Here is a 26,884-nt window from a genome sequence, read left to right as displayed (position 1 = left end):
AAAAGCATCAGAGTCACTCTTGCTTGTGTTCTTGTTGATCAGAAGAATATCAGGTAGTGATGTGTGCTGTGGGTATGTAGTTTGTTCTTCTGTAGCTCTGCCTTTCATTACAAGGTCACTGGGATTAAGCAATTCATGTCAACAGTAAACAACACTGTGCTACTTCTCATTCATCATCGTGTTTGGAAATATAAAGTTAGATATAATTTGATCCCCTGTGTATGACACCTCTGTTTGTGTACTGACAACTGTGTGGCTACATGTTTGTTTTGTTTCTACAGTCTAATGCCATCTGGCATTACACACACTCGCGCGCACATGCCCGCAAACAAATACAAAAACCACCCACCTGTGGTATTCCCTCAGTGGACCTTTGTCAGTGTTTTTGTGGAGGAGTGGGGAATAAAGTGCTCATAATTTATGCTGTTCTATTATGAGATATTCGAACAACCTTTTAGTGCAAACACACTCTGTTTAAGATATTCTCAACATCCACAGGGGGATTACTGTTTCTGTTGGCTCCTGCTGTCTGTGGCACCAAATAAAATCCTGAACAAACAAAAACACTGTTTATTTATGTCAATCCCTGAGGGCATGTCTGCTTGAACACTCATTGTATTTCCTCTCCCATGATTTTGCTTTACCTCTATCAGTCACTAATTGAATTGTTTATCAACCTTGCAGATGATAGAACAAAATTGCTACAAAGTTTTACGAAAAACGATCACTGACGAACTGAGTTTATCGCTAACATCATTTAGGGGGTTAAATAAATACAGCACCTAATTAGTTATTATCATTATACCTGTTACAATGTACCATGGATTAGTGTGGGATACTCCAGTTTTGTATCCCACAGTGGGCATTGGACATAAAAAGCCATATTCGCAGAACACCATCTAGTGGTTGAACATCGTTTTTTTGAAAGATGGAAATTAATGTGGATCCCCTTTCTTTTTTTGCCACGTTCTACACGGAATTTCTAAAAGTGACACGGAAGGGGAAAAAATGGTGTCACTAGTCATCACAGCCACAAAGTTTTATACCCCGTTTATGATTTCAGACCTAACCTAACCTCAACCCTTACCTTAACTACACTGTTAACCTTATGTCTAACCGTAACCTTATAGCACATTTTTGTTTTCATTATTTTTTTACCGTATACTTTGTGGCTGTGATAACTAATGAAAACGACAACAAAAAATACTCACAGGAAGTCGATTGCTAACTACGTTAGCTTTTCCGCTGGGTTTATTCTGTCAAGCTGCTCATATCTGAACAACATTTTGTGTGAGCTTCTGGACCAAATGACAGCGACTCCGTTGACTGCAATTGTTTTATCTCGCCGCATGCAGTTCAATCGCTAAATGATGGGAGAGAGGTAAGTATGTAGCGTTAGCTAGTTAAATAGATACAGTATATGTGTCAAGTTGATGCTAACGTTAGCTAGGTGGCTAATGTGGTTAAATTGGATTTTCTACTGTGAATTACAAATCGATGTTCACACAGAGAGGAGCTGTAAACTTTAGCATTGCGGGACACGTAACTACATTTTCAAGCAACGTCTTGTCGACTTTTACATAGCTAGTCTAGATAATGTTTCTGCAAGCACTGCCTGGTCGTGTAACCCCTTTTCCAGTTATACAGTTAGCAAATAGCTAACTGTTCAAATAGTAACGTTATTTGTTGTTGACAAGACGTGACAGCACGCAAGTTAGATAACGTTAGCAGTTATTTATGTCAATCAATGTTTTTCTTGACATTTGCATTCCTCATTTGACCCATTTGGCAGGTTGCCACGCCTTCGTTGTTTTCAGGTCTAAAACACCATCTCTGATTGTGACATGGATGGAATTGTCTGGAAATAAATTACCGTTCTATTCCAATGAGTTGTTGTCATGTGCGTTAGAGCCAACCATCCCACATGTTGTATAGTCAAATACCTGTCTCATATTTGCCAACCAATTCAGTGGCAACCCAACCAGGTATTGTGTAATTGAGGCGTGTTTGGTTCTAATCTGTTAGATGGTCGGGCAGATTAAGCGCAACAGTGGAATAATGTGGGAAATAACTACCGGATCTTGTATAGTCCAATGGCCCTAGGGTGAAAACAGTCGGCCTAATTTCTCCAGTTAACCGCCACTGAGACTGTAGCTATATCAGAGACACGCTTGCTTTAACATTGAGGCCAGGCAGCACATTGGCTGATTGATAGTGTGTGTGTCTGTGAGTGCGCGAATGTGCGTGTTGATCCACTGGTTTCTGTTTCATCTCTAAAGTGTAAATGGTTTATTTTAGAGTATTGTTATTACCATCTGTGGAAGGCTTGCTGAGCTGTAAATTGTGAGAGGAGATGAACAATCTCTTGAGTGGTCTTGTCTCTAGTGCATGAGTCATGATTATCTCTCCTCTTCTCCCCCAATCTTCTCTCTCTTTCTCGCTCTCTCCTTCTCCCCTCCTCCCCCAATCCCCTCTCTCTCTCTTTGCAAAGAGTGTGTGTAATGGTGGTGTGATCCTGTGTGTCTCTGTGCCATGGAGAAGCCGTGGAGGCTGTGGGGCTCGGTGGAGCGCTGTGCCCTGGCCTTGGCCTCCTGGTCCTGGGGTGCCTGTCGCATCTCCCTCCTGGCCCTCATCCTCACCTTCCACCTCTACGGAGGCTTCTTTCTCCTGGCTCTCATCCTGGCCTCAGTGGCCGCCATCCTCTACAAGTTCCAGGATGTGCTGCTCTACTTCCCCGACCAGCCCTCCTCCTCCCGGCTCTATGTGGCCATGCCAACAGGCATCCCCCATGAGAACGTCTACATCCGCACCAAGGACGGCGTGCGCCTCAACCTTATCCTGCTCCGCTACACCGGCGGAGACAGCCTTGATAACCCCGGGGTCGCCCCCGTCAACGAATCTAACCCTGCCTCCACGGCCCCGCCCACAATCCTTTATTTCCACGGCAACGCAGGCAACATCGGGCACCGTGTGCCCAACGCTCTGCTGATGCTGGTGAACCTGAAGGCCAACGTGGTGCTGGTGGACTACCGGGGGTATGGGAAGAGCGAGGGCGAGCCCAGTGAGGACGGCCTGTACCTGGACGCCCAGGCCACGCTGGACTATGTGATGACCCGGCCTGACCTGGACAAGACCAAGGTGATGGTGTTTGGCCGCTCTCTAGGTGGTGCAGTGGCGGTTCGCCTGGCCTCGGCCAACCCTCACCGCGTGGTGGCCATCGTGGTGGAGAACACCTTCCTCAGCATCCCCCACATGGCCGCCACACTCTTCTCCTTCCTGCCCATGAGGCTGCTGCCCCTGTGGTTCTACCGGAACCAGTTCCTGTCCTACAGACAGGTGGCGCTGTGCCGGATGCCCTCGCTGTTCGTGTCGGGCCTGTCAGACCAGCTCATCCCGCCCGTCATGATGAAGCAACTTTACGAGCTGTCGCCGGCACGGACTAAACGTCTGGCCATCTTCTCTGAGGGCACGCACAACGACACATGGCAGTGCCAGGGCTACTTCGCCGCACTGGAACAGTTTGTCAAGGACCTGATGAATAGCCACACCCGCGAGGAGAGCGTCCAGTCCACAGCCAGTGTCACAATCATCTAGTGTAGAGAGAGGAAGAGTCTAGAGAAAACCCTACAATCATCTAGTCTAGAGAGAAGAAGAGTCTAGAGAAAACCCTACAATCATCTAGTCTAGAGAGAAGAAGAGTCTAGAGAAAACCCTACAGTCCATACTCCCTACGTACGTGTGTAGATCCAAAACCATTGAATAGGTGTAATAAGCAGCAATATGGCTCAGGAAATGTGAAGCCAACCACTGCCATATTGCTTATACCTATCTAGTTGTTTCTGATCTACTTGAAGTGTCTATGGTAGGGTAGCAGTAACTAGGCTGAGCTACTAGGGTCAGGTTGGAGAGAATGTTCATTTCTACACTTTTGTTTTGGTTTCATCATGATCTTTTTCCATAGTAACTGTACCATATCAAACAATTGGGGAGTACTTTAGGTGTGGGGGGTGTTTGGGGTTAATGGAAGGGCAATTAACATGGAAATGTCTTCATAAGTCTATTTGTGTGTGAAATATGACTGCAGTGGGTGGACATGTACTTGTTATGGCCTTTTTTTTAATCATTTACAAACCATACACAACTTTGATCATCCTGTCAAACACAACCACACTTTTAAAAACACTTTTAAAAAGAAAATAAACTACAGGAGGCAAAGCTGCACCTGAACTGCCAGAACTCAATGACAATGTTTAGCTGACATAATAGCATTTCAGTAAATCAATAAGACATTTCTGACTAATATGATAGTGTTTCAGTAATTCAATCAATTAAAAAGTTTGTTTATTTTAATTGTGTAATCTGTTATTTCATGACACGCTGTTTAAAGTTATATGCGTGAGGATCTTATAGGCATCATAGTGTCCTTATAGATTCATATTCTACTTTTTACAGAAAATCCTGTTCATATCAGCCGAGAGAGAGACAATATGATACAGCCCATAAGGCACTATGTATATGGCACTCTGAAAAGGAGCATGCACAACCTGAATGTTTCACTGAATGTTTCACTCCCAAACTATTTTGTTGTTGTAAATGGCCAGATGATATTCCAATGTTGCATAAATCCCATTCTACACTGTATATTCTCTGATAATAAATGTAAACGCCTATGTGGATGGAGCTGTGGTCAACTCTTTGCATAGTTTACCCGGTTGCCAACACCAGGGCTTTCAGACGGATGTGACCATTAGATTGTTGCTGATAGAACTGTATTATAAAGAACCGACATATGTTCTGAACTTTGACATGCAAGGCTTGTCTGTCTGTACAATACATTTTTATCTGCATTGTTCTGAATTCTGCACACTATTAAAAACCAGAAGACCCTCACCCAAATACCATGGCCTGGGAAAAACCTAGCTCTGTTAGCTTCCTGTGAAAGTGAAGGACACTTTGTGGGATAGAGTGTGTGTTATGTATGTGAGGGTTACATTTTCATCTCTGTGTTTGTACCATGAGACTTGTGTTACTAAGTTGTATTATTTGTGTTATTCTATTCTTCTCAACGTAATTGTTCCGTCAAGTAGGCTTAGTGTCTCATTTCACCCCATGGCTTTACCTGCTTGGAGTGCTTTTAATGAGCTAATGAACCTTTCCTGCATGTCTTCCAGGGACTGGAGCTGAGGTGGACAAACTCTAACCCTGCTGGGTCGTGATCATTAACACATAACAGGGAGGGAATACTTGTCCAATAAGAAATGCTCAATTTTGTTTTTTAGTTACAAAATCTATTGCTACATTGTGCGCTAATTGGGGTGGCACATTTTGGGAAATATTCAGAGGTGGAAACGTGCTGTGGGAATTAACGGAAATATATACAAATGAATATTAATACCACTTTTAAATGTATGTTTTTTGCATTGGATGTATTTACCATATATGGAGACAAACATAAACATCATATGTAGACATAATTGCAAATGATTACATCCTTCTAATAGAAATCATTTAAAAAATTGTTTACGAATTTAATTTCAATGAAGTGTTGACTCTTCACATGGGATGATTTCACTGAACAACAAAAGAAAGGGAATATTGAATGATCCATCTTATCTCAGAAAAATGTTTTCAACATACAACTGTGAAATTATAGTGTAGAAACTAAAGCTTTGGTTGTCTTCCTCTCAGGCTTCCATGTCTCCTCCCTGGACCTCCTCAATGTCCACCTCTTGAACATCTGACTCTGGGGCCTCATCTTCACTGTCACTTTCCAACCTTGTTGAGGATGGCTTATTGTCAGGCTCAAAAAGCCTCAAATTTGCCCGAATGGCCACCAATGTTTCAACTCTTGTTCTGGTCAGCCTGTTGTGTGCTTTGGTTGTGTTCACAAACAAGGACCAGTTGTGCTCTGAGGCTGGGATTTGGTGGGATTTGGAGGATGATGGAGGCAATGGGAAAGAACCTCAGATCCACAAAGTCCCTTTGCACCAGGTGGCTGATGGGATATGTTGGCACTACTGTCATATTGTATCTCCATCCCAAAGACTGTCTAACATGATGACAACACCACCCCAACTGGTGTTGCTGGGCAGCTTCAATGTGGTGCTCTTATTCTTCTCACTTTGCTTGGTGAGGTAGATTGCTGCTATAACTTGATGACCCTTCACATACTTAACCATTTCCTTGGTTTTCGTGTAGTGTATCCATTGTTTACAGTGCCATGATGTCCTTGAGGAACAGATTCAATGCATGAGCAGCACAGCCAATGGGTGTGATGTGAGGGTACAACTCCTCTACTTTAGACCAAGCAGCCTTCATGTTCGCAGCATTGTCTGTCACCAGTGCAAATACCTTCTGTTGGCCAAGGTTATTGATGACTGTCTTCAGCTCATCTACAATGTAGAGACCGGTGTCTCTGTTTTCCCTTGTATCTGTGCTCTTTTAGAATACTGGTTGAGGGGTGGAGATGATGTAGTTAATTATTCCTTGCCCACAAACATTTGACCACCCATCAGAAAAGACTGGAAACAGCAGAATTTTTATGGAATATCTACATAGGCGTACAGTCTCATTATCAGCAACCGTCATTCCAATGGCATGTTGTGTTAGTTATTCCAAATGTATCATTTTATAAAGCTAATTGATCATTAGAAAACCCTTTTGTTAGCACAGCTGAAAACTGTTGTACTGATTAAAGAAGCAATAAAACTGGCCTTCTTTAAACTAGTTGAGTATCTGGAGCATCAGCATTTGTGGGTTTGATTACAGGCTCAAAATGTCCAGATTCAAATAACTTTCTTCTGAAACTCGTCAGTCTTTTCTTGTTCTGAGAAAAGAAGGCTATTCCACGTGAGAAATTGCTAAGAAACTGAAGATCTCCTACTCCCTTCACAGAACAGCGCAGCCTGGCGCTTACCAGAATAGAAAGAGGAGTGGGAGGCCCCGGTACACAACTGAGCAAGAGGACAAGTACATTAGAGTGGCTAGTTTGAGAAACACGCCTCACAAGTCCTCAACTGGCTGCTTCATTAAATAGTACCCACAAACACCAGTCTCAACTTCAACAGTGAAGAGGCGACTCTGGAATGCTGGCCTTCTAGGCAGAGTTCCTCTGTCCAGTGTCTGTGTTCTTTTGCCCATCTTAATCTTTTATTTTTATTGGCAAGTCTGAGATATGGCTTTTTCTTTGCAACTCTGCCTAGAATTCCAGCATCCCGGAGTCGCCTTTTCACTGATGATGTTGAGACGGGTGTTTTGCTGGTACTATTTAATGAAGCTGCCAGTTGAGGACTTCTGAGGCGTGTGTTGGTCTTCAACCAGGTCCGGAGGGCCGCACTGAAAATGTGTTCTATTTCCTCGCCGTCAAAATTTGCAAAGAATAGTCCCTCTATCCATCGTTTCTGGAATTTTGCAATTCAATTCCTGACTTGACTGAATTGGTCCTCACTCCCACCAGAGCTGTTGGAGTGATACATGTGGGACATGTTGCTGCTAGAGTCTGGCCACCGACCTGGTCCGACCAAGTCCTATTGTGAAATAAATGTTATATTGAACTCAAAGCAATTACAATTCTACATAATGTTGCATTAGCATTGTGTAAAATATTATTTCTAAGGATATCAAATCAAATTGTATTTGTCACATGCGCCGAATACAACAGGTGTAGGTAGACCTTACAGTGAAATGGAATGAAAGCTGGCGTTGATATGCAGGAGAGAATATTAACATGCTGATACACTGATTTGTTGAAGGACTAAACATGCGATGATGATGATGGGTGTTCTCTGAGCTGGAGGCTTATGGGTATTGTAGTTGAGAGCTCTGTACCCTCATGAACTGAACTTAAATTGTGCATCCATTCTGTTTAGGAAAACAACCACTGCAGTCATTTTACTACTCTAGTGTTGATGTGTTAGAAAAGAAGACTGAATATAAAAACACTAAGTACACAATCTAATTTTCTGTTCTTTGTACAGTAACATGCAATAACTGAATAAACCCAAAGTTCTTATAATCTCTCTCTTCTGTGATGTTTGGCATGTTTAGCATTAGTCTGTGAAGAGTCTGGTTCCACATTCACAGAAGTATGTTGGCTACAAATAGAGAAAAACATTCTCTACTTCACTTGTTATTTTGTTGCTATGCTGATGTAAAGAGGCAATTTTTGCACTTCCTTTTCTAGTTGGCCATCCTGTCTATTCAGACCAAAATATGAGTCATCATATTTCTACACTCCATTACTCTTCCACAACACTAATTATGATTTAACATGTGTTTTAATAGCTTGTCGTATTTGCATCAGCTGTGACTTTAATCAGGATCAGATGTGTCTCCTCTGCTGTGCCCTTTCAGACTAAAGTGGTTGAAGAGAAAGCAGAGTTTGCCGTTTAGAGCGGGGAGGATGGACAGAGCGTAGATGGGTGAAAAGAGAGGGTGGTTTTACTTGGCCGTCATCAGTGCAGGAAGTTCTGAGTGTGGTTAACTGAGCGGAACAGAGGAGAGGGAGGGAGGCTACAGCTCTACCCAGCCTAATACACCATTCAACCATCATGTTCAGACAGAGAAAGAAATACCTGGGAGAAACAGAAGAGGAAGTAAGGGAAGAACTAACAGAGTCCTGAGCAGAAAGTAAGGGAAGGACTGACACAGTAGTCGTACATAGAAAGTAAGTCCAGAAAAAGCTAAGAAGGAAAGACGACAGGGTGTCTGGAGAGACAAGGGACATTTAAGAGAGCAGGAGGCAGCCTAGAATGTCCCAGAACATACCAAAAACATTGACTAAAGACTGAAGATCCAGCATTACTATCCCAAGAGGAGAGCCCTTTGGAAGGCAGATCGTGCAGCCAGTGTGACCACGGAGGAGGCTGTCTGGTTCCTGTGATGGTGTCTGCAGGTCCAAGTCCTGAGGCTGTTGGCCATGTGCCTGGGCAGGAGTCTGGGGGTCGGAGGCTCTCCTGGCCGGTCCTACTGCTGACCGTGGCGGCGGTCACCTCATCGTCTCTCGGCTTTATCTCTGTTCCATCTGCTGGCCCCCAGTCCCATCCACACCCCCCTGACCCCCAGCCCCCTCCACACCCCTGACCCCCAGCCCCCTCCACACCCCCTGACCCCCAGCCCCTCCACACCACCCTGACCCCCAGCCCCTCACCACCCTGACCACCAGTCCCATCCACACCCCCTGACCCCAGCCCCTCTACACCCCCCTGACCCCCAGCCCCCTCCCACCACCCTGACCCCCAGTCCCATCCACACCCCCTGACCCCCAGCCCCTCCACCACCCTGACCACCAGTCCCATCCACACCACCCTGACCACCAGTCCCATCCACACCCCCTGACCCCCAGCCCCCTCCACACCACCCTGACCACCACACCCCCTGACCCCCAGCCCCTCCACCCCCTGACCACCAGTCCCATCCCACCCCCTGACCCCCAGCCCCCTCCACACCACCCACCAGTCCCATCCACACCCCCTGACCCCCAGCCCCCTCCACACCACCCTGACCACCAGTCCCATCCACACCCCCTGACCCCCAGCCCCCTCCACACCACCCTGACCACCAGTCCCATCCACACCCCCCCCCAGCCCCTCCACACCACCCTGACCCCAGTCCCATCCACACCCCCTGACCCCCAGCCCCCTCCCACCACCCTGACCACCAGTCCCATCCACACCCCCTGACCCCCAGCCCCCTCCACACCCCCTGACCACCAGACCCCCTGACCCCCAGCCCCCTCCACACCACCCTGACCACCAGTCCCATCCCCCCCTGACCCCCAGCCCCTCCCACCACCCTGACCCCCCCTTCCACACCCCTGACCCCCAACCCCCTCCCACCCCCTGACACCCAACCCCATCCACACCCCCTGACCTCCAGCCCCCTCCATACCACCCTGACCCCCAGTCCCTTCCACACCCCCTGACCCCCAGCCCCCTCCCACCCCCTGACACCCAACCCCATCCACACCCCCTGACCTCCAGCCCCCTCCATACCACCCTGACCCCCAGTCCCTTCCACACCCCCTGACCACCAGTCCCCCCAGCCCCCTCCACACCACCCTGACCCCCAGTCCCTTCCCACCCCCTGACCCCCAACCCCTCCCACCCCCTGACACCCAACCCCATCCACCCCTGACCCCCAGCCCCTCCATACCACCCTGACCCCCCAGTCCCTTCCACACCCCCCTGACCCCCAACCCCTCCACACCCCCTGACACCCAACCCCCTCCACACCCCCTGACCCCCAGCCCCCCCACCACCCTGACCCCCAGTCCCATCCACACCCCCTGACCCCCAGCCCCCTCCACACCACCCTGACCACCAGTCCCATCCACACCCCCTGACCCCCAACCCCCTCCACACCACCCTGACCACCAGTCCCATCCACACCCCTGACCCCCAGCCCCCTCCACCACCCTGACCACCAGTCCCATCCACACCCCCCTGACCCCCAGCCCCTCCCACCACCCTGACCCCAGTCCCTTCCACACCCCCTGACCCCCAACCCCCTCCACACCCCCCTGACACCCAACCCCATCCACACCCCCCTGACCCCCAGCCCCCTCCATACCACCCTGACCCCCAGCCCCCTCCACACCCCCCTGGTGTTGTGCAGAGTTTGCGTTGGAGCCTCACACAGGGATCCCCTGGCAGGAGGGGCTTAGGAGAGGCTCCGCCCTGGAGGCAGAGAGTGACAGCATTCTTGTCAGAGAGGAGGGATACTATTTTGTCTACAGCCAGGTGAGCACTGGTCGTCTACATCAGAGAACTTAGTGTATCATATAGGTTAGTGCTAGATAACATGGGGTGAAGGTACAGTAGCTCTAAGCTATTACATAGACACAATAGCTCACAAGCCCCAACTCTCCCATTCTCTCTTCAGGTGTACTACAATATCTCACAAGCACAACAACATTCATCTTCTACTCCTGCACATGTTCTGGATACGTCATGGCTCTAACTACTCTCTCTCCCTCTCTCTCTCTCTCTCTCTTTCTCTGTCCGTCTCTCTTTCTCTCTCTGTCTGTACGTCTCTCTCTCTGTCTGTCGGTCTCACTATGTCTCTCTCTCTCTCTCTCTGTCTGTCTGTCTGTCTCTCTCTGTCTGTCTCTCTCGACCTGCCTGCCTGCCCGCCCACCCGTCTCTGGATGGACATTCTTCTTTCCTGGGGGCCTTTAGACTGGTCTGACCAGGGGGGCTGAACCTGGGGGACTAAGGGATACAAACTGGGGGGACTGGAAATGGTGAGCTGGTAGATACTGGCTGTGGTGGAGAAGAGATAATGGTTTTAAATGTAAAATAACTAATGGCTTGTGGGTCTGGTAGCTGCATCATCTTTTCTACTAGATGGCAACTGCTTCACAGTGTGACTGAGGGATGGACGGACAGATTCATGGCCTATGACTGGCTGATGCCTTATGTGACACCAGTGTCATCACAATGCGTGATCTGAAATATTTGAGGCTTATTTTGGCAGGTGGCTCAACGTTCATTCATGTAGACTCCTTTACACATGTTGTTATGGTCATATACATTGTCAATACACATGTTGTTATGGTCATATACATTGTCAATACACATGTTGTTTAGGACTGTTACGATACCAGTATTGCAATATTTTTTCCATGGCAAAAATGAAAACACAAAGCAGACCAAACTCCTTTGGCCCTTAAAAGGTTCCTCACATACAATTTATTTAGGAATTTTTGCATTGTAATTTCAGAAAATATCCATAATATATCTGCAGTTATAGTGGAATCATAGTGTTTCACAGTATTACTTACCTGCCAAGGATGTGATTGGCTGTGATGCCGGAGCGGCTGTTCTGTGGCTGTGTTATCTAGTGGAAATCGCTCTCAATTTCTGGTTGCAAAAAGTCTACACTGTTACCTCAATTTCAGTTTCTGTGAGAAAACAAGCACTGAATAGTGTTGGGAATCATTGTACCATCTATACTGAACAAAAATAGAAATGCAACATGCAACAACTTCAAGATTTTACTGAGTGACAGTTCATATAAGGAAATCAGCCAATTGAAATTAATTCATTATGCCCTAATCTATGGATTTCACATGACTGGGCAGGGGTGCAGCCATGGGTGAGCCTGGGAGGGCATAGGCCCACACACTTGGGAGCCAGGCCTAGCCAATCAGAATGAATTTTTCCCCAATAAAAGGCTTTATTACAGACAGAAATACTCCTCAGTTTTATCAGCTGTCCGGGTGGGTGGGGTCAGACGATCCCGCAGGTGAAGAAGCAGGATGTGGAGGTCCTCGGCTGGAGTGATGACACATGATCTGCGACTTTTAGTCCTGTTGGACGTACTGACAAATCTAAAACAACATTGGAGGTGGCTTAAGGTAGAGAAATTAACATTCCATTATCTGGCAACCGCTCTGGTGGACATTCTTGCAGTCAGCATGCCAACTGGACGTTCCCTCAAAACTTGAGACATCTGTGGCATTGTGTTGTGTGACAAAACTGTACATTTTAGAGTGGCCTTTTATTGTCCCCAGCACAAGGTGCACCTGTGTAATGATCATGCTGTTTAATCAGCTTCTTGATATGCCACACCTGTCAGGTGGATGGATTATCTTGGCAAAGGAGAAATGCTTACTAACATTGATGTAAACAAATTTGTGAAGAACATTTGAGAGAAACAATCTTTTTGTGCGTTTGAAACATTTCTGGGATCTATTATTTCAGTTTATGAAACATGGGACCAACATTTTACATGTTGTGCTTATATTTTTTTGTTCCGTGTACAATGAATTGGTGACATTAATTTGTAACTATCCACTGTATACATGTGTTGCAGAAAAGTTGGTTCCTGTTTCAGTCACGTTTTTGGTCATGTTCGCGTGGGTCAAACAAAAGCATTGGTTGACTATAGAGCCTCCCACGGTGCAGATGATGGCTGCAGGATGATGGCTGCAGGATGATGGCTGCAGGATGATGGCTGCAGGCGATGGTTCCTGTGAGCAACTGCAGAAACTTGCAGTAGACTGCAGTCAAAACTTCATGACCTTTGATCACGTGATTTTTGTAATGTTCATGCAGACGACATGTACAGTAGGGTCTTGTGGGACAATTGTTATCCTCATAATGAGGAACACTTTAAAAGCTGGTGACAATGATTCGCTCAAATGCACCCAATCACTATGGCTGGTGGTGCTGATAGTGATGTCATCCCTTCCTGAGAGGGGTTTAGTTATAGCCTACCACTTGTATCCAACAGAGGGAAGCCTTCCCACAGGAAACTACAGTGAAGTACGGTATGGTACACTGGTGCTTCCATGGTGCTTCTCTTCTTGACACATGGAGGCAGCCAGAATGCAGGTCTGTATCCGTCTTTTTTACTGAAAGTCACTAACATAACACTCCCAAAAGTAGTGCTGTATGTACTGTGGTTAGTTGGAGTAAAACTAATGTACACATGCACACACTAGAATGGACATGACTGGCCATTTACCTGCATGTGTTTCTGCCAAAGATGTTAGTCCACTATATTGTGATGAGGTGCAAGGAGAAACAAAGTCATTATAGAGAGAGCAATAGTAATAGCGTCATTTTGTAGGCACTAACAGAGGCTTGCTCCGCCACTACTCATTGGCCAAAGCCTATGGGGAAATTACTGTTTTTTGGGGATAAACGACGAAAATAAGTTGTGGTGAAGACAGACATTAATTTTGAAGCATTTATGTAATCAAAATAAGAACGAAAAGGCTTCATAATAAACATGTTTGCTGACTGATATTATCTCATAGAACAAGAAGTATAAGATCTCCTAATCCTGGGTTGACCTCAGACCTTATTTTCAGCGTTTATCCCAAGCCCCATTCTTTCCCCATTCATTTCCCCATAGGAATGGCTGAATTTTTGGGGGGACTATAAACTGGCAAGCTTTATTGTGCATAGAGCTTCCTATTTGTTGATTCTGATACTTTCAAATGGGAAACTCAAACCTCATTTTTCTACAATTTTCCAAGTCTGCGTTTCAGAGTTCTAAATTGTCTTGAACTTGTCAATAACCATGAATATAGATGTAGATTTGGGAGAGTACGCCATCACACTCCAAAAAAAAACATTTCCTCAACTGCAATGACAGGACACAGATGAAGAGATGACCCTTGGAAATAGCTATCAGATCACTATAGAAAAGGACTGGGGCAAGGTTATAACCTCTAAATTAGGGATGGGCGCTCAGAACAATAATATATACAATTATTTACATTTTTTGGAATTCAGTCGGGGTCTCAACTTACTGTTGAGGGTTAGAATAGTAGAATACACAAGGTGCCGTTTCAAAATTTGGTTGTGCATCAACAGTCACTCAATTAGCCCCTGTCAGCTAAATGTTTTTAGGTTGGTAAATTAGTCTAGTGGACAGCTTTCTAAACTTGAAGTAAGCATGGTTGAATTAGCGACCGGCGTAAGCCAATTGATCATCGGTTATCATATTAAAAACTGCAAACATTTGCTTCCACCCCATGGTAAAATGAGTACAATTGCTAAATCTTCTCTCTGCCACATGAGCATAAATGTCAATATAGTTACAGGTGCATAAATATCATACCCCTCAAAAATGCTAACCTCCCCTGTTATTGTAATGGTGAGAGGTTAGCATGTCTTGGTTGGAATGATATAAAATGCTAACCTCCCCTGTTATTGTAATGGTGAGAGGTTAGCATGTCTTGGTTGGAATGATATAAAATGCTAACCTCCCCTGTTATTGTAATGGTAAGAGGTTAGCATGACTTGGGCGAATTATATAAAATGCTAACTTCCTAGGTTATTGTAATGGTAAGAGGTTAGCATGACTTGGGGGGATTATATAAAATACTAACTTACCCTGTGAATGTAATGGTAAGAGGTTAGCATGACTTAGGGGAATTATATAAAATGCCAACCTCCCCTGTTATTGTAATGGTAAGAGGTTAGCATGACTTAGGAGAATTATATACAATGCCAACCTCCCCTGTTATTGTAATGGTAAGAGTTTAGCATGACTTAGGGGAATTATATAAAATGCCAACCTCCCTTGTAATGGTAAGAGGTTAGCATGACTGAGGAGAATTATATACAATGCCAACCTCCCCTGTTATTGTAATGGTAAGAGTTTAGCATGACTTAGGAGAATTATATACAATGCCAACCTCCCCTGTTATTGTAATGGTAAGAGTTTAGCATGACTTAGGAGAATTATATACAATGCCAACCTCCCCTGTTATTGTAATGGTAAGAGTTTAGCATGACTTAGGAGAATTATATACAATGCCAACCTCCCCTGTTATTGTAATGGTAAGAGTTTAGCATGACTTAGGATAATTATATACAATGCCAACCTCCCCTGTTATTGTAATGGTAAGAGTTTAGCATGACTTAGGAGAATTATATACAATGCCAACCTCCCCTGTTATTGTAATGGTAAGAGGTTAGCATGACTTGGGGGAATTATATAAAATGCTAACTTCCCCTGTTATTTTAATGGTAAGAGGTTAGCATGACTTGGGGGAATTATATAAAATGCTAACTTCCCCTGTTATTGTAATGGTAAGAGTTTAGCATGAATTAGGAGAATTATATACAATGCCAACCTCCCCTGTTATTGTAATGGTAAGAGTTTAGCATGACTTAGGGGAATTATATAAAATGCCAACCTCCCCTGTTATTGTAATGGTAAGAGGTTTGCATGACTTGGGGGAATTATTTAAAATGCTAACTTCCCCTGTTAATGTAATGGTAAGAGTTTAGCATGACTTAGGGGAATTATATAAAATGCCAACCTCCCCTGTTATTGTAATGGTAAGAGGTCAGCATGACTTGGGGGAATTATAATAAATGCTAACTTCCTCGATTATTGTATGGTAAGAGGTTAGCATGACTTAGGGCAATTATATAAAATGCTAACCTCCCCTGTTATTGTAATGGTAAGAGGTTAGCATGTCTTGGGGGAATTATTTAAAATGCTAACCTCCCCTGTTATTGTAATGGTAAGAGGTTAGCATGACTTGGGCGAATTATATAAAATGCTAACTTCCTAGGTTATTGTAATGGTAAGAGGTTAGCATGACTTGGGCGAATTATATAAAATGCTAACTTCCTAGGTTATTGTAATGGTAAGAGGTTAGCATGACTTGGGGGAATTATAATAAATGCTAACTTCCTCGATTATTGTATGGTAAGAGGTTAGCATAACTTAGGGGAATTATATAAAATGCTAACCTCCCCTGTTATTGTAATGGTAAGAGGTTAGCATGTCTTGGGGGAATTATTTAAAATGCTAACCTCCCCTGTTATTGTAATGGTAAGAGGTTAGCATGACTTGGGCAAATTATATAAAATGCTAACTTCCTAGGTTATTGTAATGGTAAGAGGTTAGCATGTCTTGGGGGAATTATTTAAAATGCTAACTTCCCCTGTTATTTTAATAGTAAGAGGTTAGCATGACTTGGGGGAATTATTTAAAATGCTAACTTCCCCTGTTATTGTAATGGTAATAGGTTAGCATGACTTAGGGGAATTATAATAAATGCTAACTTCCTAGGTTATTGTAATGGTAAGAGGTTAGCATCACTTAGGGGAATTATATAAAATGCCAACCTCCCCTGTTATTGTAATGGTAAGAGGTTAGCATGACTTGGGCGAATTATATAAAATGCTAATTTCCTAGGTTATTGTAATGGTAAGAGCTTAGCATGACTTAGGGGTATTATATAAAATGCCAACCTCCCCTGTTATTGTAATGGTAAGAGGTCAGCATGACTTGGGGGAATTATATAAAATGCTAACTTCCTCGATTATTGTATGGTAAGAGGTTAGCATAACTTAGGGGAATTATATAAAATGCTAACCTCCCCTGTTATTGTAATGGTAAGAGGTTAGCATGTCTTGGGGGAATTATTTAAAATGCTAACCTCCCCTGTTATTGTAATGGTAAGAGGTTAGCATGACTTGGGCGAATTATATAAAATGCTAACTTCCTAGGTTATTGTAATGGTAAGAGGTTAGCATGACTTGGGCGAATTATATAAAATGCTAACTTCCTAGGTTATTGTAATGGTAAGAGGTTAGCATGTCTTGGGGGAATTATTTAAAATGCTAACTTCCCCTGTTATTTTAATAGTAAGAGTTTAGCATGACTTGGGGGAATTATTTAAAATGCTAACTTCCCCTGTTATTGTAATGGTAATAGGTTAGCATGACTTAGGGGAATTATAATAAATGCTAACTTCCTAGGTTATTGTAATGGTAAGAGGTTAGCATCACTTAGGGGAATTATATAAAATGCCAACCTCCCCTGTTATTGTAATGGTAAGAGGTTATCAATGCAGGTGCTTCTACACCTGCATTGCTTGCTGTTTGGGGTTTTAGGCTGGGTTTCTGTACAGCACTTTGAGATATCAGCTGATGTACGAAGGGCTATATAAATAAATTTGACTTTGGGGAATTATCTAAAATGTCAACCTCCCCTGTTATTGTAATAGTAATAGGTTAGCATGACTTGGGGGAATTATTTAAAATGCTAACTTCCCCTGTTAATGTAATGGTAAGAGCCTAGCATGACTTGGGGGAATTATTTAAAATGCTAACTTCCCCTGTTATTGTAATGGTAAGAGGTTAGCATGTCTTGGGGGAATTATTAAAAATGCGAACCTCCCCTGTTATTGTAATGGTAAAAGGTTACTTGACTTCCATATCACAAGGTGTTTTTTCCATTATGCACTACACTTTTTCTGGTACAAACTTTTACTATACCACAGGTCAATATAGTATTCCAGTCTCACTGTCTATCCCAACACCTATCCACCATAGTGACAATAGTGGTAGGTGGATAACTTGTCCAGATCCTCAATAGGCTAACTTGCAATCATACCACACATAAATTCATTCGAAGCTGCATATGTTTTTTCTTTGGATCCACAAAAACAGATAGGAATAGCTGATAAGCAGCAGAGAGCCCAGATGCATCATTGTTTTTTTTATTTCACCTTTATTTAACCAGGTAGGCTAGTTGAGAACAAGTTCTCATTTGCACCTGCAAATGTGCAAGAAAGGACAGTGAAAACGCAAGACATGCAGCTCACAAATCTCCCATATTGATATTTTTAGGTACAATACAATTGCCCTATGTAGACTAGCCTACAACACCACAATGCAATGGATAATTGTGTTATTGTTTTCAAGTGAATACAACATTCTACTCCAGGCTGCAGTGAAAATGTCATTTGAATAACGGTGCAAAAGCTCTGTAATTTGGATCAGTTGTGGGTTCTACAGTTTATAAGGTCCATAAAGGCACAGTAGCAGGCCAGTCTGCCTATATTTTCATCTCTTTTTTATTGTTTTACTGAGATGCGCTGTCTGTTGCGGATCATCATTCTCCCAAGTCGTCCTATAATAATGTGGCCACAAATTCTCCTGGCAGGCCCAGTTATTCAGGAAAGCTTAATGTGAGCTCTGCCTCATCTCTATAGAGCCTAACGCCTCAATAAAGACAAAAATAATGTATCATTTCACTTTTAATATGTATTACATTCGACATGTGGCATAAACACAACTAGTAACAATGTTTTAATCTGATTAGGCTACTTCAAAAGTCTCCTGTAGGCATGCACACTTTCGTCCAAAATATAATTTTAGCATCCTCAAAATGTCTAAACCAGGGAGGGGGTTCTACTAAGCTATATGGAATTGTTTTAAGAAGGTCATACCTAGAATGATTTAGCTATTTGATTTTAAGACCCCTTGAAGTATAAAATAAATATATAAAACAATTATTTGATTAACATTTTGACTGTCATTCATATTCCATTCACCCAGCTTAATGTAACATTGATAGGTGATACTCTAATTTTCCCTGTACCCATCATGTGTTGCTACAACTATCTATGAATTAAAGTTTCCAACGTAGGTGCACAGGTCGAGAGAGTTTTGAGTAATCAAGGTGGCAGACTTGCACACTCTTCATTAGTCACTAGTCCAACAGTTGCACATGAGAGTTTCCTTTGGACAAATTCAGATATTTTTATCACTGTTTCATTCCGTTTAAGAAATGTTTTTCAACAGAATTGGCGAAATTAATACACCCCTGATCACACGCAAACACTGTTCTCTTTCATAGCAGCCATATAATAACAGCATCATCACTTTGCTCGAAAATTGATGAATAGTTCTTAAAAAGTAAGGCCCTCGTCCATAGAGACACATACCAGCTCTACTGCTACTACCGGCAGTACTACACCTGTACCTGTCGATGACACAAGTTGTTCTGCTTCCAGGAGCACATCCAATGCTAGTATCAGTAATTCTACATTTGTTGTTAGCCAAGCTAGCATGGACACTGACAATTGTGAATCGGACGCAGCCACTCTCCCCTTACCTGGGAAAGCACCAAACAGACAGGGACGTTGGACCATCGAAGAGGTATACAGACAACACCATCAAACAACACTGTTTCATGACGTATCAGTTGCATGGCAACACATGTTTTGAAGCAATTACTGTTTCGCATACAAGCCAATGAATTCTATGCGTTACAGCTGGATGATTCAACAGACGTGGCGGGCCTGGCACAGCTCCTGGTATATGTCCGTTACGGTTATGGGGGGTCAATTAAGGAAGACATCCTCTACTGCAAACCACCGGAAACCAGAACAACCGGAGAGGATCATTTTAAAGTACTGGACCGCTTTGTGACATCAAATGAACTTTGGTAGTCAGGATGTGTTGGTATATGTAGTGATGGCGCAAAAGCCATGACAGAGTGGTAACTCGAAAAAGCCATAGTGGAGTGGTAACTTGAGTGCAAGAAGTAGCTCCTGACGCCACTTGGGTACACTGCAGCATCCACCGAGAGGCTCTTGCTGCCAAGGGAATGCCTGACAGCTTGAAAGACGTTTTGGACACTACAGTGAAAATGGTTAACTTTGTTAAAGCAAGGCCCCTGAACTCTCGTGTATTTTCTGCACTATGCAATGATATGGGCAGCCACCATGTAATGCTTTTACAACATACAGAAGTGCGCTGCTTATCAAGGGGCAAAGTATTGACAAGTTTTTTAAATTGAGAGGCGAGCTTAAAGTTTTCTTTACTGACCGTCTTTTCACTTGTCTGACCGCTTTCATGATGATGAGTTTCTCACACGACTGGCCTATCTGGCTGATGTTTGTTTCTTTGCCTGAATGATCTGAATCTAGGATTACAGGGACTCTCCGCAACTATATTCAATGTGCGGGACAAAACTGAGACTATGATCAGGTTAGTTAGATGCATTTGATATTAAACACTCATGTTTTTATTTTGTGTTTGTAATTGATGTCTTTCAGGTTGGTGTATTGGCCTGTTCTGTCATCTGTATCTTAGACAAAAGCAAGACCAGGTATAAAGCTCACAATGGAGCTACAAACAGGTTAGCCTCTATAAAGTCTTTGGATGTATTTGAAGTGTGATTATAGTGTGTTCTCTGTTATTTCTTTGTCTTTACCAATACCAACTTAATGGCGAATGAATGTATTTACAGAGTAGTTGTTTGTTCTGTTCTTCCTGTCTTTGTCCTCCATACTCTCCCTCTCCATACTGTCTTGTCATAATCACGGCAGCTGATAGCATTTCAAGTACTCAACTTTTACTTGATGATAATCAACACCATCAATCAATCAAATTTGTATTCTGAACAGTCTAACTGTAATGTAGTATGTTTCTATTTTGCTGTAGGTACCCCACTACCCAGAAATATATGGTTGTGTCCACAGCGCTCATTCAGAAGTACTCCTCGTTGAGAGACCACACAGGGAAGGGATATGTAAGAATTCTTCAATATTCCTACTCACATTATTCACAAGCTAATAACCTTTTTGCACCACATTGTGCTACCCAGACCATAATGTGCTGGCTTGAATATGTTCTTCTCACCTTATTTATTCCAACACATTTTCTGCAGCATAATGAGACAATCGCTAGTTGCAGTATGTAATTGACTAAGTCTGCTCCTCTGACCTCGGTCCCAATAATCTGTCATTACATTTGTCATGTACCCTGTACAGTATGCAGTCGTTCTAATTCTATTGGTTCTAATCCAGACATTTTATGACACACCCTCCAACTGAAGGTCACCGCAGCCCTTTCACTCCTCCCCTACCTCCCCAAAGAAGATCCAAGGGGTCTGTACGTCACAGACAGGGTGTGTCTTTCCTCCGTGCTTTGTTTATTGGTTGTGTGGTTCATTGGCACAGAAACCTTTTGGTGGAAAATTTGTTGCATATATTTTAGATTATTATAAATATGGCATCAAAATGTTCAACATCTGACTTCCCCCTAGCTGAATATTGTCTGCAGCAGGCTCTGATTGTTGTCTAGGCCTAGTGAAACAGGCAGGGAAAGTAAGGTCGTCTGTGGTGGTCTGCAAACCCTCAATCTTCTGGTCCGTAGCCCTGCATGGCATCGACTGTGCCACAAAAACATGCTGAAGTGGGAAAGCCAATATCCACGTTCATACACAGAGTCGCTACAGTTATTGTTATTTGTTATTCATTATATGAGGGGAGAATGTACCCTTTTATTTTTACTGTACAAGGGGAGGGTCATGTGGAAATATTTAATGTTGCGGGGTGCATTTAGTAACTCTTGACACACTGTAGATTTTTGCAGATTTAAAAAAAAAAAAAATTGTGATGGCATTACGTCCAGATGTTTTTATTGACACAATAATGGTTCAATGGAAACACACGCTCGCAGGCAATTGTCGCATCTATTTTCTATTCAAACTTTCGAAATTTCGACAACATTTTTTACATGGTAACATAGCCACTGTCTGGATTCTGTCCATGTTCTCTGCAACATGGATTTTATAGGGACCTAGAAATTCCCCCTGGGAAATCCCAAGGCAGCATAGGGGAGTTGTAGTCTTTTATTCTGAGAGAGAGGAGGAGGAGAAGGAGTCTACCATGTCCAGAAGCAACTTTATCATTAATTGTCTGTATTCATGGTTCACAACATTTTAATTTAGCTTTGTTTTAGTGTTGACAGTTAAAGCTGATTTTGGGATTGTATACCGATTTGCTCTCCTTAATAATTACATGTAAGTCATCCGATTTATTTGTTTCAGTCTCTGAATTGTTTATCAAACTTTTCACTGCCAGCTCCAGATATCAGGGCATAAAAACTACATCTGTCTCCTGAATTAGCCACTAGCCCTGAGCTTGTTTTTCCCTGTTTTCCCCAGTTAAACTAGCTGGTTAGCTGAACTATGCTAGTTTTTGTCCTTATTGCATCCTCAACTTCAAAACTCCTTTGCTAGATATGCAATCATGTGACTAAGAAATTCTTTGGAAAGATTTGTTAAAATTATATATTGTTTTATTGAATAATCATGACTGGTTCAAGATATCTGTCGCAAGACGACGGTGGTGAAGGATATCATTGCTACTTAATGCAGATTTAAGTTCACTCCAGACCTGACTGCCCTCGACCAGTACAAAACATCCTGTGGAGTACAGCACTTGCATCGAATAGTCCCCGTGATATGCAACTCTTCAGGGAAGTTTGGAACCAATACACACAGTCAGTTAGGAAAGCAAAGACTAGCTTTTTCAAACAGAAATTTGCATCCTGCAGCTCTAACTCCAAAAGGCTTTGGGACACTGTGAAGTCAATGGAAAATAAGAGCACATCTTCCCAGCTGCCCAATGCACTGAGGCTAGGAAACACTGTCACCACCAATACATCCACGATAATTGAGAATTTCAAAAAGCATTTCTCTACGGCTAGTCATGCTTTTCTCCTGGCTACCCCTACCAACAGCTCCACACCCCCTGCAACTATTGCCCAAGCCTCTCCAGATTCTCCTTCACCCAAATCCAGATAGCTGATGTTCTGAAAGAGCTGTAAAATCTGGACCCATACAAATCAGCTGGGCTAGACAATCTGGACCCTCTCTTTCTAAAATTAGCCACCACCATTGTTGCAACCCCTATTACTAGTCTGTTCAACCTCTCTTTCATATCGTCCGAGATTCCAAAAGACCTATATCCATCCTGCTCTGCCTTTCTAAACTCTTCGAAAGCCAAGTTAATAAACAGATCACTGACCATTTTCGAATCCCACCGTACCGTCTCTGCTGTGCAATCTGGTTTCCAAGCTGGTCACGGGTGCACCTCAGCCACGCTTAAGGCATTAAACGATATCATAACCTCCATCGATAAAAGACAGTACTGTGCAGCCGTCTTTAACGACCTGGCTGACGTTTTCGACTCTTTCAATCACCACATCCTCATCGGCAGACTCGACAGCCTTGGTTTCTCAAATGATTGTCTCGCCTGGTTCACCAACTACTTCTCTGATAGAGTTCAGTGTGTCAAATCGGAGGGTCTGCTGTCCGGACCCCTGGCAGTCTCTATGGAGGTGCCACATGGTTCAATTCTTGGACCGACTCTCTTCTCTGTATACATCAATGATGTCGCTCTTACTGTTGGTTCACCAACTACTTCTCTGATAGAGTTCAGTGTGTCAAATCGGAGGGTCTGCTGTCCGGACCCCTGGCAGTCTCTATGGAGGTGCCACATGGTTCAATTCTTGGACCGACTCTCTTCTCTGTATACATCAATGATGTCGCTCTTACTGCTGGTGAGTCTCTGATCCACCTCTATGCAGACGACACCATTCTGTATACATCTGGCTCTTCTTTGGACACTGTTAACAACCCTCCAGGCAAGCTTAAATGCCATACAACTCTCCTTCCGTGGCCTCCAATTGCTTTTAAATACAAGTAAAACTAAATGCATGATCTTCAACCGATCGCTGCCTGCACCTGCCCGCCTGTCCAACATCACTACTCTGGACGGCTCTGACTTAGAATACGTGGACAATTACAAATACCTAGGTGTCTGGTTAAACTGTAAACTCTCCTTCCAGACCCACATCAAACATCTCCAATCCAAAGTTAAATCTAGAATTGGCTTCCTATTTCACAACAAAGCATCCTTCACTCATGCTGCCAAACATACTCTTGTAAAACTGACCATCCTACCAATCCTCGACTTCGGCGATGTCATTTACAAAATAGCCTCCAATACCCTACTCAACAAATTGGATGCAGTCTATCACAGTGCCATCCGTTTTATCACCGAAGCCCATATACCACTGTTACGCACGCCTCTGTGAAGAGGGAACACAACACCCTGCTACAACTCAACTCTCCGTGAAGTGAAAGAGGTATGGACTGTAGGTGTGAGTAAGGATGACAAAAGGCAGAGAATTGACCGTTTACTAGGAATTTATTTGTTCACACGGTAATATGGGGAAAAGAGGCTGGACGGAACCAAAGCAAAGAAAGTAAATCTCAAAGCCTCTCTCCTACCCAAAATACAGGGGGTGGTCAGCCCAGGTCTTACCTAGTGTGCCTAGACAGTGAATATACTATGGGTATATGTATGCCCGCGGGCCTCTTGCCTAAGCACTCCCTAGGTGCCTTCCCCTTCCCCCCTGGGAACAAATGAGACAGAATAACAAACAATCCAATTCACTACAAAACTGAGAAGAAGCTGACTCAGGCCATTAACCTCTTGAACCTCTGGGGGCAGTATTTCATTTTTGGATGAAAAACGTTCCCGTTTTAAACAAGATATTTTGTCACGAAAAGATGCTTGACTATGCATATAATTGACAGCTTTGGAAAGAAAACACTCTGACGTTTCCACTCTGACGTTTCCAAAACTGCAAAGATATTGTCTATGAGTGCCACAGAACTAATGCTACAGGCGAAACCAAGATGAAATTTCATACAGGAAGTGAGCCAGATTTTGGAGGCGCTGTGTTCCAATGTCTCCTTATATGGCTGTGAATGTGCAAGGAATGAGCCTACACTTTATGTCGTTTCCCCAAGGTGTTTGCAGCATTGTGACGTATTTGTAGGCATATCATTGGAAAATTGACCATAAGAGACTACATTTACCAGGTGTCCGCTCGGTGTCCTCCGTCGAAACTATTGCGTAATCTCCAGGTGTGTGCATTTTTCCATTTTGAACAGAGGAGAAACCAAACTGCCATCTCTGATTTATCATCGAATAGATATATGAAAAACACCTTGAGGATTGATTCAAAACAACGTTTGCCATGTTTCTTTTTGGAAAAACTGAACATTTGCTATCTAACTGAGAGTCTCCTCATTGAAAACATCCGAAGTTCTTCAAAGGTAAATTATTTTATTTGAATGCTTTTCTTGTTTTTGTGAAAATGTTGCCTGCTGAATGCTAGGCTTCTTAATGCTATGCTCGCTATCAATACTCTTACACAAATACTTGTGTAGCTATGGTTGAAAAGCATTTTTTGAAAATCTGAGATGACAGTGTTGTTAACAAAAGGCTAAGCTTGTGAGCCAATATATTTATTTAATTTCATTTGCGATTTTCAGGAAAAGTTAACGTTGCATTATGGTAATGAGCTTGAGGCTATAATTACGCTCCCGGATATGGGATTGCTCGTCGCAACAGGTTAAAGAAGCTCTGACAAAGCAACAAACACAGAACATACCAAAGCTGCTACCAACAACAACTAACATAGTACATACCAACGGCCAACATGCTATACCCCTCAGCCATCAACCTCCTCTCAGCAATGATCTACTTATATCACAATCAATCTCTCCCCTGAAAAACAGAACACTGGCTTTTATAGCTTCAGAAGGCATTGGATATTGGAGACAGCTGCGTCCTGACGAGGGGGTGGGGTCAGCTCTCCAATTAATCGTGGAGTCGACCAATCAGCTGCTGGGGGATTTCAGGAAGCCATCTCCTGAAACACACTCAAATACACAAACTACAACACAGAAACTGGGGAACGTAACAACCACCCACCACTGCCACCACTATGCTCTCATCGGCTGGCCCTCACTACATATCCGTCACCAAACCCACTGGCTCCAGGTCATCTATAAGTCTTTGCAAGGTAAAGCCCCACCTTATCGCAGGTCACTGGTCACCATAGCAACACCCATAGCAGGTGCTCCAGCAGGTATATTTCACTGGTCATTCCCAAAGCCAACACTTCTTTTGGCCGCCTTTCCTTCCAGTTCTCTGTAGCCAATGACTGGAACAAATAAAAAAATCTATCTGAAGCTGGAGTCTTATATCTCCCTCTCTAACTTTAAGCATCACTGTACCTGTACACAGCCAATCTGCAAATAGCACACCCGACTACCTCATCCCCATATTATTACTTACCCTCTTGCTCTTTTGCACCACATTGTCTCTACTTGCACATCATCATCTGGACAAATATCACTCCAGTATTAATGTTAAATTCTAATTATTTTTGCCTCTATGGATCTTCATCCACGATACATCCATCTCTTTCTCCCGAGAATGACGGGGATGAGGACCTTGTCGGGCGTCTGAAGTAAATCCTTTGCGTCCGACTCGTTGAAGAAAAGGTATTCCTCCAGTACGGGGTGAGTCATCACTGTCCTGATATCTAGAAGCTCATTTCGGTCATAAAACACAGTGGCAGAAAAATTATGTACAAAATAACTTACAAATAATGTATAAAAACATACAGGATCGTAAAACGGCATCCATGTCCTTCGGCTCCATTAAAATTTTTTAGTTATAGTGGTAATTGCTATGGTTGTTGTAGAGTAAGTCCTTGAACTGGTTTGGATGCATCTAACTGACCACATCTGGTTCCCCTGTAAGCAGAGTAGTTTCATCATTGTACTTGGCCATCTTTTTGCCATTATAAAGTTTCTCAGAGCCATTATTTTTCACTTTCACGGACTGTCTGGAGATGGAGAGAGATGTGCTGCCTCCCTCCCTGGGGAATTCTTTTACTCAGTGTCTGAGAGAGAGGAGCCAGACCCCCAGGGAGAGGAGAGGATAATTGGGATATTACAG

At 43.5% G+C, this 26,884-nt stretch overlaps 1 protein-coding gene across 1 annotated transcript; it reads left to right on the top strand.

The window, feature by feature from the left end:
* Nucleotides 1–928: 928 nt before the first annotated feature.
* Nucleotides 929–8,018, top strand: LOC118377726 (protein ABHD13-like). The gene is made up of 2 exons (XM_035764671.2): nucleotides 929–1,381; nucleotides 2,492–8,018. Exon 2 carries the CDS (start codon nucleotides 2,533–2,535, stop codon nucleotides 3,592–3,594), a length of 1,062 nt encoding a protein of 353 aa, XP_035620564.1. The 5' UTR covers nucleotides 929–1,381; nucleotides 2,492–2,532; the 3' UTR covers nucleotides 3,595–8,018.
* The last annotated feature ends 18,866 nt before the right edge of the window (nucleotides 8,019–26,884 follow it).

This window comes from Oncorhynchus keta, chromosome 34 (assembly GCF_023373465.1).
Source record: "Oncorhynchus keta strain PuntledgeMale-10-30-2019 chromosome 34, Oket_V2, whole genome shotgun sequence".
Taxonomy (NCBI): domain Eukaryota; kingdom Metazoa; phylum Chordata; class Actinopteri; order Salmoniformes; family Salmonidae; genus Oncorhynchus; species Oncorhynchus keta.
The sequence above is the reverse complement of the archived record's forward strand: the minus strand, read 5'-3'. Positions and strand labels throughout refer to the sequence as shown.

What these genes read in the sequence shown, in the direction of transcription:
- LOC118377726 (XM_035764671.2), top strand. Translation starts at nt 2,533, where the DNA reads ATGGAGAAGCCGTGGAGGCTGTGGGGCTCGGTGGAGCGCTGTGCCCTG.